General features: G+C 46.7%; 1 protein-coding gene and 1 long non-coding RNA gene across 4 annotated transcripts; both read right to left on the bottom strand.

Moving 5' to 3' along the window:
- Positions 1 to 241: 241 nt before the first annotated feature.
- On the bottom strand, positions 242 to 21,333 carry LOC135390935 (protein sidekick-1-like). Of its 2 annotated transcripts, none has more exons than XM_064620937.1 (38): positions 21,204 to 21,333; positions 20,729 to 20,895; positions 20,524 to 20,661; positions 20,245 to 20,470; positions 19,319 to 19,450; positions 18,370 to 18,519; positions 18,141 to 18,281; positions 17,898 to 18,077; positions 17,645 to 17,779; positions 17,431 to 17,568; positions 17,244 to 17,372; positions 16,629 to 16,740; positions 16,387 to 16,553; positions 15,799 to 15,923; positions 15,549 to 15,738; positions 15,406 to 15,482; positions 15,121 to 15,349; positions 14,857 to 15,050; positions 14,445 to 14,556; positions 14,035 to 14,202; positions 13,842 to 13,967; positions 13,515 to 13,621; positions 13,279 to 13,447; positions 10,870 to 10,994; positions 10,620 to 10,809; positions 10,477 to 10,553; positions 10,195 to 10,423; positions 9,932 to 10,125; positions 9,470 to 9,581; positions 9,109 to 9,276; positions 8,922 to 9,047; positions 8,596 to 8,702; positions 8,360 to 8,528; positions 2,236 to 2,320; positions 1,951 to 2,137; positions 1,847 to 1,886; positions 472 to 610; positions 242 to 404 (listed from the first exon to the last, which is right to left on the bottom strand). In XM_064620937.1, the coding sequence occupies exons 1-38, from the start codon at positions 21,271 to 21,273 to the stop codon at positions 302 to 304; spliced, it is 5,433 nt and encodes a 1,810-aa protein (XP_064477007.1). In that variant the 5' UTR covers positions 21,274 to 21,333; the 3' UTR covers positions 242 to 301. The 2 variants fall into 2 exon arrangements, with proteins under 2 accessions (XP_064477007.1, XP_064477008.1); XM_064620938.1 differs by having other exon boundaries at positions 1,960 to 2,137.
- LOC135390936 (uncharacterized) lies at positions 3,367 to 8,330 on the bottom strand. 2 transcript variants are annotated; one of them, XR_010421837.1, is made up of 7 exons: positions 6,544 to 8,330; positions 5,502 to 5,540; positions 5,238 to 5,391; positions 4,763 to 4,821; positions 4,370 to 4,535; positions 3,811 to 3,927; positions 3,367 to 3,445 (listed from the first exon to the last, which is right to left on the bottom strand). It is a non-coding gene; the product is annotated as an uncharacterized LOC135390936 (long non-coding RNA). The 2 variants fall into 2 exon arrangements; XR_010421836.1 differs by lacking the exon at positions 4,763 to 4,821 and having other exon boundaries at positions 6,544 to 8,310.
- Positions 21,334 to 21,439: the final 106 nt, after the last annotated feature.

The raw sequence follows: 21,439 nt of genomic DNA, 5'->3' as shown, positions 1-21,439 counted from the left end.
ACTGTAGAAGTAGTTAGTGGTCATCACTGGCCTTTACTCCCATCATAATCAGAATCTGGCATAGCAAACGAAACATAGCGGACGGTTTACGGATTTTGTCTGTAAAAATTTTTCAAAAAATTCTGTCAAAATTTTTTCTCCATCCTTCCTTGCCAACCTATTTCGTAACATTTGTTGTGATGGTTGCTATCCGAGCGATTCATCCCTTCTACCAATGAAGAAAGAAACAGAGAAGACCGAATCACTTTGTAAGATCCACATTCACACCAAGCAGCAAACTGCACCAAATTACAGAGGCAGATCATAAGTAGGCGACTTCAGGCTTGTCATTCACGCAGTAGAAATTCATCTCCATACATTCTTCTGGTGGGGTGCTCTGTTGAGAGACTGTGACTGTCTTGGACCTGGAACGGTAAATCGTCCTACATAAATGGCCCACACGTGAACTCTCGGTGAAAGTGTGATTCTCACTTTGAGCCCTTGTGAATCATGTGCAACATCAGTCCGAGAATGATGAGAATGAGCAGTGTCGAGACGACAAGTAGGATGGAGAAGTGAAGCGTGAAGTAGCTGGCAAGTTTCTCCATGGGGATGCCCTGGGGTTCTGCATCTGGGGTAGAAGAAAACCGATTTACTGCACTTACGCCAACATTGCCTGCGTGGCCTGAGAAATCGAACATCAGGTGGACAAGTGAATCTCGATTGGCGATCTGGCTGCGATAGAACGTCAGTTGCAAGTCGTAGGAAAGTACCATGTTCTCGTAATATAATCGGTACAATGTAAATCGTACAGGGTGTTTTTTTTTTTATTCTTTACAGATTTTTTACTAAAAAATGCTATGAGAACAGCATAGGTACCGTTTTTGCAGGTGGGTTATATGGCCATTTGGATGACTGAGTTTTGCTATGCAAATGAGCTGAAACCATGCGCATCTAGTTGTTACATCATCTCGGTCCGTATAACTCAACTGCAAAAAACAACATATGCTGTTCAGATAGCTTTTATATTAAAAATCTGCAAATAATAGTAAAAAAAAACACCCTGTATAATGTTTACTTTATGTAATTATAATATGGTATTTGTAACTAGCTGTGCATGCATCAGGTACATTAGTTTCGCTTTTGACGCCATTGGGACACTGACTGGGCATCTGTACGAACAACTTTTCAGGCGAGAAGTCTGCGGAAGAGAGTGAGGAAGAATGTACGCGCGAAGTAGATATCACGCAAGAAATGCCGGGGGAATCGAAACGACGCTGGAAGGAACCATAGAAGATTTGTCAGAAAACGCGAACGAGGGCACTCGAACTAGCAGACGCCCACGAAACTACTCTTGGAACACGAGTGCGCACGGTGCGTCTCTGCCGACATCTCCACAGAATATTGAGATGGGATGGGAATGCGAAAAACTGCTAGCGAGGTGGAAGTTGTGTGTCTCATGTTCTGTTGAGCGTTCGCACTGCGTCAGAATATCGCAAGTGGCGTACTGTTCACCTAGCAGACGACATCATCAGCCCTGTCGTCTGCTACGTAATATCTTGTGGCCGCTCCACTCCACGAAAGCACGAAAAGGCATGACGTTGAGCGCTCGTGCTGACGTGCAGCAAAATGCTATGACGTGTTGCGGAGCATCCGCTGGAGTGCTCTGTGAATGCTCTGTGGAGTTCTCATTTGCATCAGGGCCGGATCCAGACAGAAGCGTGTAGTGGGGGAGGGGAACCCAATGTATAAACAATTTTTCGCCCCCCCCCCCCCCCCCTTGTATCCGCCACTGGTGTAAATACACGGTGTAAGAAGAGTGTACATGGAATAATACAAGGCAATAGCGAGCTTCGGAAATGCATACCTGTAGTCGCAGTTATGACGTCCGAGGAAACGTGAACTGACTGAAAAAAAAAAAAAAATTGAGTAAGTGGTATCGGTACCTGGGCGACGTGCACCCGTACTTACGGAACTTACAGATATCGTAGTTTGCGCGTAAATTTTGTACTTTTTCTTTGGCAGAAGGGGAGCGTTGAAGTGGCTCCCGTAGTAGAATCCATCGCCGACGACGAATGTTCGCGACGAGTTCGGCATCATTGCTATGGTGGCAGTAACGTAAGGGCCGTTCGCCTCGCTGAGGACAATGTCCAAGTTTCTGGAAATGAAGCACGCAGTGTTGATCTGACTGCCGTGATGAATACCTGTTTGTGTGCTTCAATTTAGCTAGGAGGGGCTCCTGGAGCCCTGGCCTACCTGGGTTGCGTCGTCTGTGAGACTTGCACCTTAACGGTTATTGTCGAGTGGTCGCCCGAGACGTAAACCAAAGATATGTCTGGTTCTGGATATGAAATATAATGTTCATAAAACGAGTTGTTAAGTCAGCTATTCTCTCTCTCTCTTTCTTTTTTTTTTTTTTTCTTTTTCAATTCTTTTTAAGACTCGGGAAGGATCAACGTGCTATGTGTATCCGGACACCAGTGCTCGGCTTTTACAAGGGACTCCGCTCCAATAATTTAGTTTTGCAGGTGTTCGATATTGGAACCCACATGGAGTTACCGTCCCTTCGCTATCTGGACAATTTCGTCTTACGGGAGTTCGTTATATTCGAACACACATGTGGTTACCGTCCCTTCGCTATCTGGACAATTTAGTTTTGCGGGTGTTCGTTGTATTGGAACCCACATGGAGTTACCGTCCCTTCGTAATGCAAACAATTTCGTTTTGAAGATCCCTTACAAAAAAATTGATCACCTTTCTACAGGAAGTGGGTAGAACATTAATCACCCAGCCATGAGACTGTGTATAGAAAGTATCCAGACTGTCTACCACCCACGTCACCTTTTTATGGGCAATTGGAACACACCTTCCTGTAGAACGTCTACCGACAATTTGGTGACTAAAAGTCTACCCACTGTCTGGCCAAAGTCTACCCACCAGGGATACCCTGGGCGGGCCAGGCCCCTCCATTTCTTCTCCGTTTTCTAAATTTGTGGTTCTAAAAATGATATTGCAACTGTACAGGCGCACAAATGTGAAAGATGTGAGGCAGTTTACAGACAAGTGCCAGCTGCACTGCAAACAATATTCCCTGAGAAAAAAAAAAACTCTAAATGCATGGCAGCTGTATTAATTGTGAACACAGTGAAAAAGACTGAAATGTTTTTTCGAGATATATGACACAAAATCGTGAAATTCACATGCCGCTGTATTCCTACATTACGTGTTAACCCGAGCTAAAAGATGTGTTCTTGTTGTTTAATGGCTAATCATTATTATGATTGGATACTGTATTATAGAAACATGCACCAGCCTGTAAAAATTACTGTCTATCATTTCATGAAATAGTGTTTGGCCTGTATCATTATCAGACACCCACACCACATGTTATGTGTTCATAAAGCAATATATTCACTGAAATGTACAGTGCAGTAGCTTTCTCCAGCACAGCAGCTTGGAATGGCTCCTGAAATCAGAACAAAACATGAAATTAAGAACATTGAGTGTAAGGCATACGAAAAGACAAGACATATTTATGTATTAACTGAAGTGCTCAACACACAGTTTGAATCTGCGCACTTTAAAAAGCACAATGCACATACGTGGACAAAGTACGTGAAAGCACAGAAGTATTTGTGTTGTGCCCTGTAGTATTCAGCTTATCCTAACAAACACATGCAGAAGATGCAAGGAACAATACCAAGACTCACAAATAGGGCCTCAAAAGCACAATGGTTAACGGTCAAAAGTATGAAATTTTGGGAAATGTGGACCAAACAGAAATAATCAGCACCAAATTGCAGACTAAGAAAGGGCTAATGGGATACCTACCTTTCAACTTTACCCCAGTTCGCAGATGAGTGACAGAACGCAAACAGGTATGCTACTTAAGCTTGATTACCATTGGGGTGCTTTGTTCCTCTTTCAGTGCTGATGTGTCCAAAATAGCTGTGAAATAAAAAGGAGGGCATTTTTCAACAATCATAATTTTTCATGCTATAGCATCTCAGGTGCTGAACTGCCTTCAAAGCTTCATGTGCAGGTCGGCCATCTGTTCATGAATTAGAGAAGGCCACTAATTTTCTTCTGCCACCAGGAACTGGCACAATAAAATTTGCAAACCTAGCTGTCCACAAGTCAATGTATCACAACCAAGTTTGCCAATAACACCACGTTGCCTAGAGCAGCAGCAGGTTTTTCGGTATCTGTGAAACCAAGGAATAGAAAGACAAAAAAAAAGAAAGAAAGAAACATTTGAAACACACGACCGTGAAACTTATTCTCACCCCACGGTAAGAATGAACAATACAAGGACGAATACAGCGGAGTAGTTGTCGACTACGTGATAACGATTTATGATACGATGAGTGTAATACATGAGAACGCATACCATTGCATGGATTGTAACATAAGAAACGTTGGTGGCAGGCACTGCACATCGTAGTTTAAATACACTCCGAGCTGAAGCGCCAATCCTTTCTCCACGCTCCTTGCAGTTAGCGTTTTGTCATTGTCCAAGGGAAGAACAATGCCTGAGAAGTGTAGTAGTGATGACCCTATAAGAGAGATAGATGTACATAAATCTATTGCAGTGACTGCAAATGCTTTGAGAGCCCATGTTGCAGCTGCAGCACAGATCCTTGTTTTGTGACAGCATACTTTCTTTCAGTTGCACAAAACAGAAATATGTTTTACACAAAGAAGAAGAAATGACCACTGCAAGGTGCCAATAGCAGTAAAACAAAACTTCCAAGAAATGGAAGCCATATAGCCAGCCTCATACCAATAGCAGAGGCATGGTGTTGGGGGCCCTCACTCCACAGCTGTCTGGCCAGCTTTGTGCTAAAGAAAGATTGGATACCTCACTCAGTAATGCAAACAGTTGAACTCTCATATAATAATCATCAGACACAAGAAAATATGCAAGATTAAACACAAACAAAATATATAATAAAAAAATAACCATAAAGCATTGTGCGCTCGTTACTCCTTGCAAAATTTTTCTCTGCACTTTGCCGTATCAATGATGGACCGGAAACAGAGACAATGGAGAAAATCGCCTGTGATTGCCTAGTTGCTGCCTTTAGAACTGCGTGTCTGAATTAAAGTTCATTCACCCCGCCCTGACACAACCTTCAGACATCAATCATATTACTTTGATCTTTGACATTTTCGTTTTCATGTGTGTCACCAAGAAATGTGTCAATGATCATATTATCACAGAACTCTCAGAATCAAGACGGTGCATGAGAACTTACAGTGTGGAACGAGGTGCAGACCTCATAGTCTTCATTAAAATATGCACAGACCGGCTTCAACACAAAGATATGTTTTCCTGGGCAGCCATGTTCATCACTGGAGCCCTATATGGGCTGCAGCAACTTTCTTGTTTGCGGCTTCCATTCCAGTCTCCTTGGGTAAATGACACAGATACGTTATGCATAGATGAATGTATTTGGAAGTGCCTTTGATAGTCATAAAGGTATACTTGAGATAGCTTGCATTCACAGAAGGGAACATACTCGTTTGCTGCTTGCTTCTTGTCTGTATACGCCCAGACCCTGCTTGGTAATAAAATAGAGAAAGAGATAAGTCCACGAAAGTATTAAAAAAGGGCGTATAGAGGAATATGCCTGAAAAGGAACAGGTGTTGTCTGCGTCAGAGTAAAAGCTGTGTAGCAAAAAAAAGTATTGTGCTGCAACACTATCACTTCATGCAAACACCGCTCAGCTAACGAAACGCGTCACATTATATCGTGCCCTTCGTCAGATTTTCGTTAAACTCAGAGACGCGCAAACGTTATTCTTCCCATTCAAAGCGGGCTCTGCTTGCTGGTGTGCCATCAGTGCGGTGCCGTAACTTGATACCCGTTCATATCAGGCGATGTCGTCGAACGCTTTTGGTGCTAACAACGAAGATATACTCAAGCGTATACGGAACAAGGAAAAATACGTCTCGGCAACTCTTTTACCAATATTTCTGCTGCTGTTTAATCCACATGTTTGTTTCATGCATTCTGTATAGAGCGGTGATATTTGCCTCATAAATAGTGCAAACACTTAAAACTATATGAACGACGGCTGTACACAATGGCCTCATTCGATCAACGTCGGTTAAACTAAATCAAGGGTCCCTCGACTTGGAAGTGCGATTCAACTCTCTTTCGACAGCACTGACAAGCATTTAAAATAAATCTTGCGTCCCGAATTAACATTATTAATAAAAAGGTGTAAGGGTACTCAATCTCGGTTGAGCGTTCAATCTCGTTAACCGGCGTTGGTGAACCCCGGCCGATTTCAAATGTCCACGAGAATGAACGCTCACCGATCCACTAGTTCCAGAATGTTACACACTGCTCATTTTAGTGGTTTGAGAAGAAAATTTTAAGAACATGCATGGCTACGACATCGACAGTGTTACAAGTGAGAACACAGCGGAAGGCGACAACATTCCGCTGAAGAAGGCGCCATTCACTACGTATTTGGTAACACACAACGGCGGCGCATATTTCCCTTTATTCCAAAAAGCTGACAGCATAAAGGACATAATAAGAGTTCACATACCTTCGAAATCTTATTGCGAAAGCCCACGAGTGAGGCACAGCTTTGGCTTTGACGATTTTGACAGTCGGGGCACGCTTGCGTTCCTCACACATGTGCCGGTTGCTGGAGGCCATGCAGATCCAGTGCGCATGCCCAGACACCTCCTCCCCCGCGAAATAACAGGAAACGCGCGTGATTTGAAAACACGGGATCGCGCCCGCGGCGATATGCCCGTATTTTTCACGATTATTTTTTTACAGTGTGCTGTTGCTGTGTCAATCTCCTGTTTGTTTCATGTCATTACGTAACCGTGACTCTTAACATATTGGTATTAGGAATTGTTCCACTTACTGTGATGCTTGAATTTCTGTGGATTTCACTGATGCTGCCCCATTGCATAAACATCTGCAGTCCCTTAATTGTAGAATTATTTGCGATACAACTGTTAATCAGAAATTTAGTACTTTTTTCTTAGTGAATATAAGATTTTATTTATTTTTCTGACGTGTCGCTTGTACAAACTTACTGCAGGTGAGCTTGCGGTCAAGGTCAAATTAATGTCACTAAAGTGTAATGTAATCAGTAACCACATTCCAAATTATTGCCATCCGCAATGAACAGCATGAAAGCGCTGTTGTAGTGGTACATTAATGGTCTACCAACAGTCTGCATACCAAGTCGTTAAAACGACCACAGCGGTGAAAGCTAAAGGAAAAGCACAAGAGGTAGGTAGACTGTCTGTATACCGGGTACAAAGGAAGGAGCAAACCATAGAAAGGTGACATGGTATAAAAGAAGTACATAAGAGGACCACTAAAAGGTGAAAACTGTTTTTGTAAGGGATGTCGAACGAAGATATCATCCAGAGGGTGCGTTATGGATTGGAAACATCTTTTGGGCACTACGAAGCCAATCCGCGCGCGAAACATCGAGTACTAACCTTCCACGAGGCTTTTGTAAGCATGATCTTCCTCCAGTATTCCCCGAGGAACATCGAGGCTATCACTATCGCGGTACAGAACTGTTTTTCCTTCGTTTTACGTGTGCCACAGCGACAACATATGCCGATGTCTGACTAACAATGGCTTGGGCGAAAACCGCAATTGCACCGAATGAAAGATCCATCACGAACGAAACTTTCGCAATCATAGCCACAGCTGGTTTCGAGGGAAATATAGCTGTATTTAAAGGTTCACAGTGTACTTGGCCAAATTTCTCTTCCGAAAACGGCTTACATATTACATAAACGAATTTTAAAGATTCGCACTGCCTCTGCACCTGAGGAAGCCCCAGTGATAGTAACATCATGATGACGTACCAGGTGCACCAATCGGAGGCCATTGTCTCCGAGCTCGTCTGCTTCGTGTTCGTTTTGCAATATATAGTAGGTAAATGAAAAGTCCCCTGTAAATACGCCGATTTTCGCTTATGAGTGTGAGTTCTGACGCGGCCATGTCGCTTCGAACACGGTGTTACTTTCCTGGCTGTACGAACACGTCCTGCGCTAACTCAGAAATGACAAACCCCCATCGCAGATCTCCGGGACATGGAGACGCGAGGAGCCGCTCGCAAAGGGGCGCTTTCTGATTGGACTTGTCCGTATGACGTTTTCTCCGATTTCCAGAGAGGGAATTCCGACGTACTCTCAACATCCGGCGTCCGCTCTTCTCCTGCATTACATCAAATTGCACAGAAACTACTCCACTAATGGATTTTCGGCATAATTGTCAGTGTTGAACGAGGAGTAAAACGGTGCTATAGTTTCGGAATCTACCGAACGGATGCGACAGTTCCTTTAAGAGAAATTACGTACGTGAGACGTGTTCAGTTTTAATACCTTGGTCGAGCGTTCGAAAACTGACGTTGCTGGGGGGACCTAATCCTGCACTGGTGGCTGCACGCACGTCCACAGTGTACTTGCGTCCTCCATGGAGACCATGCAATTCCAGTTCCGTCTCTGGGGTGACGCTCGTTCCAGGTAGTTCAGCGTCCGAATGGACAGTCACCTATAATGACAACCACCATTTTGGTGATATCAGTTGAAGATCACAGACAATAAAAGCTCGTCCGTACCTGGTAATGTGTTACGATTCCATTGGGTTCGTCAGGTTCCTCCCAGCTCAAAAGGGCGCTCGTATCTGTAACGTTGCGCACTTCGACTCTCCCCACGAATCCCGGTGCTACAGAAAGGGAAAAAGACATGCTATGCCCATGTACAACTGCCGTCACTCTTAGCCATAACGCGAGAGCATGCCGAGCTGCTGTCGTCAAGCGGTGTAATGTTTCAACCCAGACTCGGGCCGGTGCCTATATACACCTTGTTGTTGCTTGTCTTCTAGGGTTTTTGCAGACATCATGTCTGACATTCGATTACCATTTGACAAATAAAGAAACGTTACCTTCTTGTTTAGTTTCTTGAAGGAGAGGCGCCGAGAAAGGTCCTTCACCAGCCTCATTTACTCCATTTACTTGGAAAGTGTAATTGCAAAAGGGAACCAAAGAGTCGACCGTTATCTCTGTACTGCCTGCACGCAGACAATGAGAACTTTTTTTGGTGTGTGTGCCTATATTGTACCTTCAAATTACCTGTAGTGTTGGCCACGATGCTCGACGCCTGATGGACAGATTGCAAAACGTAGCTGTAGGATGTGACATCACCATTGGTGTCAGAGCAGGGTATCTTTTCCCAGGAAAAGGAAAGAGACGATCCTCCCACCGAAGTCACACGCACGTTAAGCGGGGAAGCCCTAGGAGCTGTTTCAGAAACGCACTGCCATGACTCGTAATATAATGTACCATCATGTATGCATGTTGTGCATGCGTTAAAACTATGACGTAGACAAACGGTAACAGAGGGCACGCAGTTGTACATGCGGGAGCTGTCTCCATCTTTTATGTGGAGTGTGTTGTAGAGTTATTATATCATTGCCTTGTGCTTACGACATACCTGCTTCCGAGGTTCTGAAGATTAAATCCAAATGGTCTCCGTAGCCGACGCCTGTCCCAGCGCTGACGTTCACTTCGTAGAGGGAGTTCGGTACCAGCTCGTCTATCGAGATCTGTTTTTTTGAATGGAGTATTGTCTTTAGGTACATTGAACTGGGGTCTAGGTACTGGGGTATTGTCTTTAGGTACATTGAACTGGGGAGTAGGTACTGGGGTATTGTCTTGAAGGTCTTAAGCTACGGTCTTTAGATACACCCCTGCAAGATGTGCCCATGCCGACTGCGAGCGGGTGACATCTGCACGTGGGTGGCTAAATGGGTGCAACGTTTCGTTGAAGGCCACTACGAAATATTGCCCTAATTCACCGGACAACCACCATCTGAGCCCATGAGGAACACTGGTAGTGTGTTCCAGATGCTAAGTTGCTGAACAGCTAACGACAATATCGGGATTAAAACGTTACGTGTGTGTCAGGAGCAAGGTGAAGAGACTCATTGTGGTCCTTCGATGAGTTTTCGCACATGCCGGCATCGAGTAGACGTAGAAGCACACGGTAGCCCTTGAGTAAACCGTTGGGCGCTGCCGGTTTACTCCAGGACAGCTCTACGGAGGTGGCATTCACGGTTTTCACTTTCAGAGCACCAACTGGACCAGGCACTAGAGGGCCAATAGAAAGTTTACAGAAATCATCGCACCCGATTTAGTTTATATGAAAGTATCGTGTACCGTCTTCGAGTGTCTCCTGGAGCACAGTCGCCACGTGGTTGCTACTCCACGCGGAGGTGACAACGCCCAATGCGATCTCGTATTCCGTGTAGGGCTCCAGTCCTCGCACGAGGTAGCGCTCTCCGGACGAGTCAACGTCATCGTGCTCTACCCACGTGGTCTCGTTGACTTTTCGAACTCGGAGTTGGTAACCCAGGAAGTGGCATCGCAGTTCGTCCGCCGTCGGCCTCTAGTGAGACTGAGTTTGTGGTACTGATGGAATGCAACCATTGCGCCATTTACCTGCCACTCCAGCTGGATCTCGTGGGGAGAGAGTGCTTCGCTCCTCATATCCTTCGGCTTGCTGTCCACCGTTGCTTCTGCATTGACAAGGTCGCCATTAAAAGGTCCGCCATAGAGGCTGTAGAATGATTTTGAAATATCACCTCCACATAGTGTTCTGGCTCTTATTTGGGCTTTCTCTGGACCTTCACTGCCCACATTAGCATTGGCTCGTCTAAGAAGGACAGCGAAATCATATTCGGTGTCTGGCGTCAGGCCAGTGATGTTCTTCTCGGTCTCAACCTGCCAGTCCCCCGCTGTGCTCCAGTCACTTCCATCTGCTCGGTAATATAACTGCCCAATGGCAGAACGTTTTGCAGTGTGTCATGTGTGTCCTGCTGCAGGGTTATATACCTTATACTCGACGGTATCTCCAGGACGCCTGCCGTACCCCTTAGAGGGCTTCCACGGCTTCCAGGACACCTGCGCCGAGACGACGGACATGTTGACTTCCGGAGGATCCTTCAGCACAGGCGTGTCTGGGTTTTCACGCGAGAACAAGGGCTGGATTATCAATGTATGCGTGCGAACAATTCTAACACACGTAGAATCACAACGAAATGTGGTCGCTGTACTGGGAGCATTTCTGTAATGGGTCTAAGCATGTACTCGTTGATTTGAAGCTTTGTGGACGCCATATTTTACGTTTTACCTTCCCTCGAGTCCCGTGGTTATACGAGTATTGTTAGACTCGTATAGTTAGACTTCATGATCAGTTTTCCTCAACTGCGTTCACCGTTATACTACCTCACCAATTACCCCATACTCTATCTTCAAAAACACATCCCCCCGCCCCCCAGTTGGATTACGATAAGGCCGTTCAGCCACTTTTGATAGGATGCTGATAGGTTGTAATAAGCAGGGCATGATTGCATACTAGTCCCCAGAAAGTTACACATTCCACATTAGGACAAACTAAATTATGTGTAGCTAACACACCCACAGTTTGTATACGGGAAGGATCTTCGAGCAATTTCGTTTTACTGGTGTTCGTTATATTGGAGCCCCAATGAAGACTCGTCCCAAGGGTGCGCCATGGAAACACCAATCAGCGCGCGAAACATCGAGCACGACGTTCCGTGAACGAACGCTCCACGAGGCTTCTGTAAGCACGATCTACCTCCGATATTCCCCCCGAGGAACATCGATGCACTCACTTACGTGGCATATGGCTGTTATTAGTGAATTTTAGTGTATCGTCATTTTACGTGTGCCAAAGCGACGACGTGTGCTGACGTACTATAAGTAACATGACTTGGGCAAGAACAGCAGTTGAAGCGAATGAAAGATCGTCCACGAACAAAACTCTGCAGCTTAGCCACAGTTATTTTTAATGCGTTGTCATTAGAAAGCACACGTCAAAGGAAAAAACGGAAACTGTGTCCATCTGCGGACACGAGAAAGGAACTAGAAGGGAGGAGGAGCTTGAACGAAAAAAAAAAAAAAACAAAGCCAGCGGGAAACGACAGGCGAGTTTTAATTCGCTAGCATTGGAAGCGCGCGATGGAAGAAGGGCCAAAACGAGCTCGACGGGATGCAAACCCAGCACTTCGAGAGGCGGAGGCCAAGACGATGTGAAAGACCAGTTCGCCTTAGATATGTATTCTCTGTGCTTTGTCCGCTGTGCCATCCCCAAAAGGTTCCATCTGCACCGACCGAGGAACGTGTGTGGACCACGTCTAGCAAACGACGTATCCGGTGGACGAAGTGCTGTACATGGCGTGGCACTTCACCGACCACAAGGCCCTTCTGGTGTCTCTCCATAAGGACATTCCCCCAAAAGAAGTCGTACACGGCATTTGGACACCAGAAATGCAAGAAATGCTCCAGTGAACCGAAAGGAGGAAGCAAAAGAAGGAATCAAAGGTTTATGCTAATGCATTAAGGATCCACCAATGGATGTTCCTAATTTTGTAAAAATATTGCCTCTAGGTGATTCGGAAACGTGTGTGGACCGACACGGTAATATTTGGCACGGCTTCACAGTCTACCTGGCCAAATTTCTCTTCCGAAAGCAGCTCTTACATATTACATAAACAAGTTTTAAAGATTCGCACTGCGTCTGCACCTGAGGAAGCCCCAGCTATAGTGTTGGTGGAGTTGGTGAGACCGCTTGCCGTAGTTGGCCTCGCGAGACGGGCATACGTCACGACTAAAGCAGGTCCAGGAAAACAGGAGGGCAGGAGAGATAAACTGATGTTCTGAGGCTGGAACAACATAGAAGGGACAGATACAAACAAAGCCTTTTGCCTACAAATTGCCTTTCATCTTTCATAGGAGGGCAGGTTCGGATTTGAAGTGAAGTCCAGTCGGAAAATGAAAAGCAGTGTGGGGATGTTCACCTAAGACGTTGAAAAGTACGCGGGGAAAAGGCCATTTGTGATGTGTCCTTAGAGACGGAAAAGGAGCTAGGTATCCCTCACGAAGGAAGCCGGCGCCCGATCACAGATAGGCCTCCGGGACTTGCGGTCGCCAGCAGCCGGTCGTCAAAGGGCGCTCTCTAATTGAACTTGTCCGTATGACGTTTTTTTTTTTTTTTTCAATTTCCAGAGAGGGAATTCCGACATACTCTCAACATCCGGCGTCCGCTCTTCTCCTGCATTACATCAAATTGCACAGAAACTACTCCACTAATTGATTTTCGGCATAATTGTCAGTGTTGAACGAGTAGTAAAACGGTGCTATAGTTTCGGAATCGACCGAACGGATGCGACAGTTCCTTTAAGAGAAATTACGTACGTGAGACGTGTTCAGTTTTAATACCTTGGTCGAGCGTTCGAAAACTGACGTTGCTGGGGGGACCTAATCCTGCACTGGTGGCTGCGCGCAGGTCCACAGTGTACTTGAGTCCTCCGTGGAGACCGTGCAATTCCAGTTCCGTCTCTGTGACGAGGCTCGTTTCAGGTAGTTCAGCGTCTGAATGGACAGTCACCTATAACGACAACCACCATTTTGTTGAGATCCGTTCAAGATCACAGACAATAAAAGCTCGTCCGCACCTGGTAATGTGTTACGATTCCATTGGGTTCGTCAGGTTCCTCCCAGCTCAAAAGGGCGCTCGCGTCTGTAACGTTGCTCACTTCGACTCTCCCCACGAACCCCGGTGCTACAGAGAGGAAAAAGACATGCAACGCCCATGTACAACTGCCGTCACTCTTAGCCATAACGCGAGAGCATGCCGAGCTGCTGTCGTCAAGCGGTGTAATGTTTCAACCAAGACTCGGGCCGGAGCCTATATATACACCTTGTTGTTGCTTGTCTTCTAGGTTTCTTGTAGACATCATGCCTGCTATTCGATTACCATTTGAGAAATAAGGAAACGTTACCTTCTTGTTTAGTTTCTTGAAGGAGAGGCGCCGAGAAAGGTCCGTCACCAGCCTCATTTACACCCTTTACTTGGAAAGTGTAATTGCGAAAGGGAACCAAAGAGTCGACCGTTACCTCTGTGCTGCCTGCATACAGATAATTAGACCTTCTTTTTTTATTTTTTGCGTGGACGTATTGTACGCTTCAAATTACCCGTAGTGTTGACCACGATGCTCGACGCCTGGTGGGCGGGTTGCAAAACGTAGCCGTAGGATGTGACATCACCATTGGTGTCAGAGCAGGGTATCTTGTCCCAGGAAAACGAAAGAGACGATCCTCCCACGGAAGTCATACGCACGTTACGCGGGGAAGCCCTGGGAGCTGTTTCAGAGACGTACTACCATGACCCATAACATAATTGTACGCAATGTTGTGCATGCATTAAGACTATATATTTCGTAGACTTGGATTACGGAGAGAACGCAATCATGGTTGAGCACTTGGTCATCAGTGTGTCATATAGTCATGCATGTGTCTCCATCTTTTAAGTGCTCTGTTAAAAGTAAGCTCAAGAGGAGTAAGTCGTAGAGTCGTTATATCATTGCCCTCTGCCTATGACATACCTGCTTTCGAGGTTCTGAAGCTTAAAACCGAATGGTCACCGTAGCCGACGGCTGTCCCAGCGCTGACGTTCACTTCGTACAGGGAGTTCGGTACCAGCTCGTCGATCGAGATCTGTTTTTTTGAATGGAGTATTGTCTTTAGGTGCTGCATTTATGAAGGGTCTGTAGATACGCCCATGCCGACTGCGAGCGAGCGACATCTGCACGGGGGCGGGTAAACGCGCGAGTGCAATGTTTCATTGAAACCACTAAGAAATGTTTAGCACGTATGGTGTGTCAGCCCCTATTGTCCCATGTTGACACCATTCACCGGATAACCACCAGTTGAGCCAATTGGCAACGCTGGTAGTATGTTCCAAAACGTAAGTTGCTGAAAATTCACGATAATATCGGTAAAAGATTAAAACGTTACTTGGGTGTCAGGAGCAACGTGAAGCGACTCATTGTGGTCCTTCGGTGAGTTTCCGCACATGCCGGCATCGAGTAGACGTAGCAGCACACGGTAGTCCTTGAGTAAACCGTTGGGCGCTGCCGGTTTACTCCAGGACAGCTCTACGGAGGTGGCATTCACGGTTTTCACTTTCAGAGCACCAACTGGACCAGGCACTAGACGACCAAATAGAAAGCTTACGGATATCATCGCACCCGAATTAGTTTGTATTAAAATATCGTGTACCGTCTTCTAGCGTCTCCTGGAGCACAGTGGCCACGTGGTTGCTACTCCACGCGGAGGTGACAACGCCCAATGCGATCTCGTATTCCGTGTAGGGCTCCAGTCCTCGCAAGAGGTAGCGCTCTCCGGACGAGTCAACGTCATTGTGCTCTACCCACGTGGTCTCGTTTACTTTTCGAACTCGTAGTTGGTAGCCCAGGAAGTGGCATCGCAGGTCATCCGCCGTCGGCCTCTAGTGAGACTAAGATTGTGGTACTGATGGAGCGCACGTCCCAATGTGCCATTTACCTGCCACTCTAGTTGGATCTCGTGCGCGGAGAGTGCTTCGCTCTTCATATCCTTCGGCTTGCTGTCCACCGTTGCTTCTGTATAGACAAGGTCGCCATTGAAAGGTCCGCCATAGAGGCTGTAGAATGATTTTGAAATATCACCTCCACATTGTGTCCTGGCTCTTATTTGGCCTTTCTCTGGATCTCCGCTGCCCCCATTAGCGTTGGCTCGTCTAAGAAGGACAGCGAAGTCATATTCGGTGTCCGGCGTCAGGCCAGTGACGTTCTTCTCGGTCTCAACTTGCCAGTCTCCTGCTGTGCTCCAGTCACCTCCATCTGCTCGATAATGTAACTGCGAGTGGACAGAACATTCTACAGCTTGTCAGGTATGTCCTGCTGCAGAGTTGTATACCTGGTACTCGACGGCATCTCCAGGACGTCCGCCGTATCCCGGAGTGAACTTCCACGGTTTCCAGGACACCTGCGCCGAGACGACGGACATGTTGACTTCCGGAGGATCCTTCAGCACCGGCGTGGCTGGGTGTTCACGCGAGAACAAGAGCTGGATTATCATTGTATGCGTGAAAACAATATGCAGAATCACTACAATATGTGATCTCTGTACTGGAAGCACTTCTGCAATGCGTCTAAGCATGTATACTCATTGATTCTGAAGCTTTGCTTTTGTTGTTGTTTTTTTACCTTACCCTGAGTCCCATATGGTAAGGTAAACTTAAAAGCACATTAATGTACTATCAAGTCTACTTCGGCAATGGAATTGCTTTATGAATAGTTTTCCTCAACGGCCTTCACCGTTATACTACCCCAGATTATCCCAATGAACTATCTTCCGAACACATCCCGCCAGTATTCGCCTGCGTTGGATTACAGCAAGACCGTTCGGCCACATTTGATAGTATGCTGAGATCTAGGGCACGACTGCATAGTCCACAGAAAGTTCTACGTTCCATGTTTGAAACTGAAATAAGGTGTAACACACCTACAATTTCTACGGGAAGGATCTTTGAGCCGAGCCCGTAACTGTTTTTAGCGTCGCATCGCACTTCGTAGAAGCCATCCTGAGTGCCGCTCACTTGAGCCGTTGCCTGGTACAGATCCTTCTCCAGATGCACTGTAGTAACGTTCAGTAGTTCCAGGTGTCCCGACCTAAAGACATAGACGAAACTTTAGCTATCTACCGAACACTATGCCTATTGTCCACGAGGTCGTTAAGGTTCTCACACGAGATGCATCCCTATGGTCGGAGCTGGGTTGGCATCGACAAGACAAGTCAACGAAGCGCTCTCGCGGGCGTTGATCTCTGTGATATTGCGCGGTTGGATCCGAGGAGCAGCTGCGAGAGAGAACGTATCTTACTTACAAGTGCCAGCAAGGAATAGAAAAATACTTATTTCATGTCGTAATCTAAATCAACGTCGCTCATATACGCACTATACGCAAGATGTCAATGACGTCAGTGGACATTACGCACTTCTATGCACGTATTTTCGAAAGAACTCGCAGAATTGCATAGTTTCGGATTCTCCAAAAGCAGGTGATGTCATCAGGAACTCTGGGGTCTGCCTCTTAGCAACATCCCACGTCTTCGATCCCCCCCCCCCCAAGTTGCAAGCAACTGCGACTGCCAACAGCTGTGGTGAGGCTAGATTGCGGGTGCGGACCGCATGACGTCATACGTCTCAAAATCTGAAATTAATTTTATGATATATTCCCGCGTCTTGTAGAGAAACAATATTTTGGAGACACGTGGGATTTACAATGTCACAAATTCCGTAGTTTTCGCAGGACACGACGGAATAATAAATAATAACACCACGGAAAAATAATACAACTCACTGTGAGTGCAGTCCTTTCCCCTGTAGCGTCCTCTGCAGGTACAGCTCCCATCTACGGGGTCGCAGGTACCTCCATTCTGGCAATCGCATGTTCCGCTGCAGTTCACACCGAACTTCTGCAGCGGACATTCTAACAGAATCAACGGCGTCATGAGAGATAGCTCTCGTGCATGAAGAGTCCTGCTTACGTTCCTGGCAAGAGTGACCCGTGAAGCCGGCCTCGCAAGACCCATTGCAAGTTCCAGAGGCGAAGTCGCAGGCGTCGTTGCCGTGGTGACAGTGACACGTGTAGACACAGTTAGGGCCAAACTTTCCCGGCTTACACTCTGCGTAAGAACCGGAAGTCACGCAGGATGTTAAAAAATGAGAGAAAAAAAAAACACTGAGAAGACAGTACAGTACCTTCCTGACATTGTTGGCCCATCCAACCCGCAGCGCAGCCGTCGTGGCAGGTGCCGTTCTTCCGGCAGTTCTCGTGCCCGTTCCAACAGTGGCAGTGGAAGGAGCAGTTGTCCCCAAACCTGCCGTGGACACACTCTATCGGAAGAAGCAGTTTCTGTCACGGTTTGTCGAAAGTCGTCATGACACGAAATGAATTTGTCTCTATGCTGACAAGACAATATACAAGTGTATGAACAAGCCAATGGTATCTTACCGGAACACGTAGACCGAGCGAATCCTTCTTGGCAAGATCCAGGACAAACGCCTGTGGTGCGGTGACATGGTTCTCCGTCCTTGCAGTTACACCTCCGAGAGCAATTGGTCCCGAAGAATCCGGCATCGCAGTCTACGTTTTGGCCCTCAGTCGTCGGCGGGGTAGTGCTGAGGTCACCCTCTATCAGTTACATCAAATAGCTAAGGTATGCGTGTCGATCGGGGAACAATGGTTCGTACGTACCGTATATTTGGCACGACTCCCCAGTCCAGCCGTCGAGACAACCGCCCTGTTCACAGTGTCCTGTGATAGAGTCGCAGTTACCCCGGACGTTGCAGTGACATCGCTGTGTGCAGTCGGCGCCGTAAAAGCCTCGCGGGCACACTGAAGAAAATGAATACCGCAACCTTCGTGTAATCATTTCAGAGGACCGGGATACCAAACGGAAAATATTGGTTTTAAAATGGCGCACCCTCAGAGCAGCTATGACCCTTGAATCCTGGCGCACAGGTGCATCCTACAGGATCGGGACCACAGAAGAGATGAATGGCGCAACCCTTTCGTGTCTCCTTTGCGTCACACTTCTCTGTACAGTTGGTGCCAACCCGATTGGCTCCGCAAGCTGTTGGTCAAGCAGATATATAGTGGTGGTTATACAAAGTAGAAAGACCTTGATCTGTTGAATTCCAACAAGCACGCTGTTCGTGAGGAGCGGGTACCCAGGCTCCGGAATTGTTCCCTGTACAGTCAATCATAGCCTGACCAGTGATGGGCAAAGTACCTCAACATTGTACAAGGTACTTTGCAAAGCACTTTAAAGTAATCATCAAGTACATTACAAATTTGGGGGAGCGAGTCTAGGATACCCAAGTTTTTTTTTTTTTTTTTTTTTTACCTCGGTTCGCGAACCGATTAGGCAACGCCAGCCAGTGGGCAGCAAAGCACCACGTATCTGCGATGACTGAAGGCAAACTGACTATATATCATGAAAGGCTAGAAAATCCAGTGAACAGATATGAGGACAAGAGCCGCCGATATTTCGAACAGAGACTGTTCTCCTTCTGGGCCGTCCTCATTTAATGGGTTAGGAATAATGTGTTCATGGGCATTGTAGGTCAACAGCTGGGTGGATAAGAAAAACCCATCCAGTCTTTTACGACAGAGGTGAACACACTGTGTCCGTAAGGCGCTTTGTTGGGGATCCTTACACATGACTCTGTAACAGTGCGGAAGACTTCGGCAAGAACAGGTAGAGAAGTGTCCTTCCTGACTTTGAGATGGCCATATCAAGAGGATCAAAGCGAAAGCAGTTTGCCGGCAATAAAGAACGTGGCTGCAACTCTCATATTTACGACGGCTTGGGTTCATCTTCTCGTACTGTACACCTTATATTTCTTTTCTTTTTTTTTGAAGCGTCCTACCTTGATCGCAGTGAGGCCCCGTGAAGCCAGACGGACAGATGCAATTTCCAGTGTCCTCGTGGCAAACTCCGCCGTTGCGACAAGCGGGGCAGTCATGTTCGCAAGCTTGTCCGTAGCGGCCCCGTCCACATGCTGCGAGATATACACCATGACCATGAGACACTGCGTTACTGTACGTGGCGGGTTATGGGTGGATTTCTGGTAGAAGTCACCACTCTCCCTTTATGAAATGGCCGACACTCATTATATACGACGCCCAAAATGATATCGATGGAGCACCATCTCGAGCCCAGTGACTATCTTTGTTGGTGATATACGAGCCAGTAGTGTACGTATATAGAACCACAAGCGCTGGGGTGGTGATCAATTTATTTATTTATTTATGTTTTTTTTTTCTGGGTGGGGGTGGTGGGTGGTTCATTATTACAGTTACGTTGTAACAACCTTATGTATCATTGCTGACATGTTGTCTGAAGCTGAAACAACAAGCACCCCCCACCACCACGGAAAAGAAAGGGAATGAATGTCGCCAAGATTTATTTTTAAATATTACGGGGTTGTAGGGATGAGTGTGGCTAAATCACTAATACGAGCGCAGCTGAACAAAAAAATAAAGAAAATAAATAAAGAAAAGCGAACTTATGGTGGGATACATATTTTGTGCTGTATTGAACGGCCTCGTGTGCAGGTGCAAAATTATATATTTTGTTGACGATGAGAACGCTGTATAAACGAGAAAAAGAGAGACAAAAACGAACCGAACTTTGTACGCTCTGCCTGGTCTGGAACTTCGTCCAGAAGGGGCTCCGAGCAACTATAGTCAACTACGGCTACTTTCGTTTTAATGCTTTTCACGAGCTTTACTATCCACGGTATTTCCCCTGTGTCCCGTTTTCCGTTATAATCTACTACCAGTAATTTCTTGCCTACGACATGGAGCCTGATGAAGGCGTGCAGAGCCTCTTGTCGATGTCCCTCGTAGAAGCACTCGTAGACACCTCTGTCGTCCACGGTAACGTTCTTCAAGACGAGCGTCTCCTTATCCCGTTCCAACTCCTTGTCTTTGAGGGCCCACACAAGTGGCACGTCCAAGTGGTCGCGCTTGGTCACCGCAAGCTGAACCGTATCTCCCGCGTACGCTGTCACGTAAGCCTAGAGGTAACCCCTTCTGTGGTGGTGAATGTATTGACTATACGGAGGCATACCTTCAAGGGCAAGACGTGTGCCTCTGTAGTGGCTGGCTGTTTGATGGTGGTGATGTCGGTAACGATCCCACCAGAAGTGGTGGAGCACCTGTAGACACCAACGCGTGCCTGCTTGCCAAGACGGTGGAGCATCAGCACCTGCCAACAGCCGCCCGAGCGTCATCGTCGATAGAACTACGTGAAACACTATCTGCACATCCATTACCTTTGTATTTGGAGGCTGGGTGTAGGGAAAGGACATGGGCATTACGCCGCCGTCCTTGGAAAATGCGATAGGGACATTTTCGGGTGCAGTACACTGGATGAAGGAGCTGCGGTCGGGATTCAGGTGGCCGAAGGTGCTCCTCATCCAGAAGCCTCTGTCAACGCGTGCTTAAAGGGTGAGAGAAAATCTTTACTTGCAAGAAGGATGGAGGATCCCGTTTCCGCGCGTCTAACTTGGCCTGTTCTGTCAGGTTAGACGCAACAGCTATCTCGACCGACTTATTGAGCAATGCTGGCGTTACAGTTTCGTGAAAAAGACAGGCGGTTCTCACAAATAGGTAATCTAGTACGTGGGACAAATCGCTGGTGGGGAAAACTGTACAGCTTTTATGCAATTCATATTGGCAGTATCTCGCAGCGTCTCGCTTGAATTGTCTGTGAAACGCGAAAAAAATAAGTCCATGCGCAAATCTTACCACTATCCAGTTTTCCCGTCAGCACTAAAAGACAGATGACAGCGATGCGGTAGTTATTAATCATATCCATTAAGATTGTGAACGGGGTGCTTCCAGCCTTGTGGAACGTTACTATATGAGATTATGAGTGGAGAATGTTGCAAACTTCCTTCGAGTCACCGGATGCCGTTTCCTTTCCGGCTTTCTACGTTTGACAACCTCGTCGACTGCTTTACTTCCGAACAGATCAACATCCG

Source organism: Ornithodoros turicata, chromosome 4 (assembly GCF_037126465.1).
Source record: "Ornithodoros turicata isolate Travis chromosome 4, ASM3712646v1, whole genome shotgun sequence".
Classification (NCBI taxonomy): domain Eukaryota; kingdom Metazoa; phylum Arthropoda; class Arachnida; order Ixodida; family Argasidae; genus Ornithodoros; species Ornithodoros turicata.
This window is presented reverse-complemented; position numbering and strand designations above follow the sequence as displayed.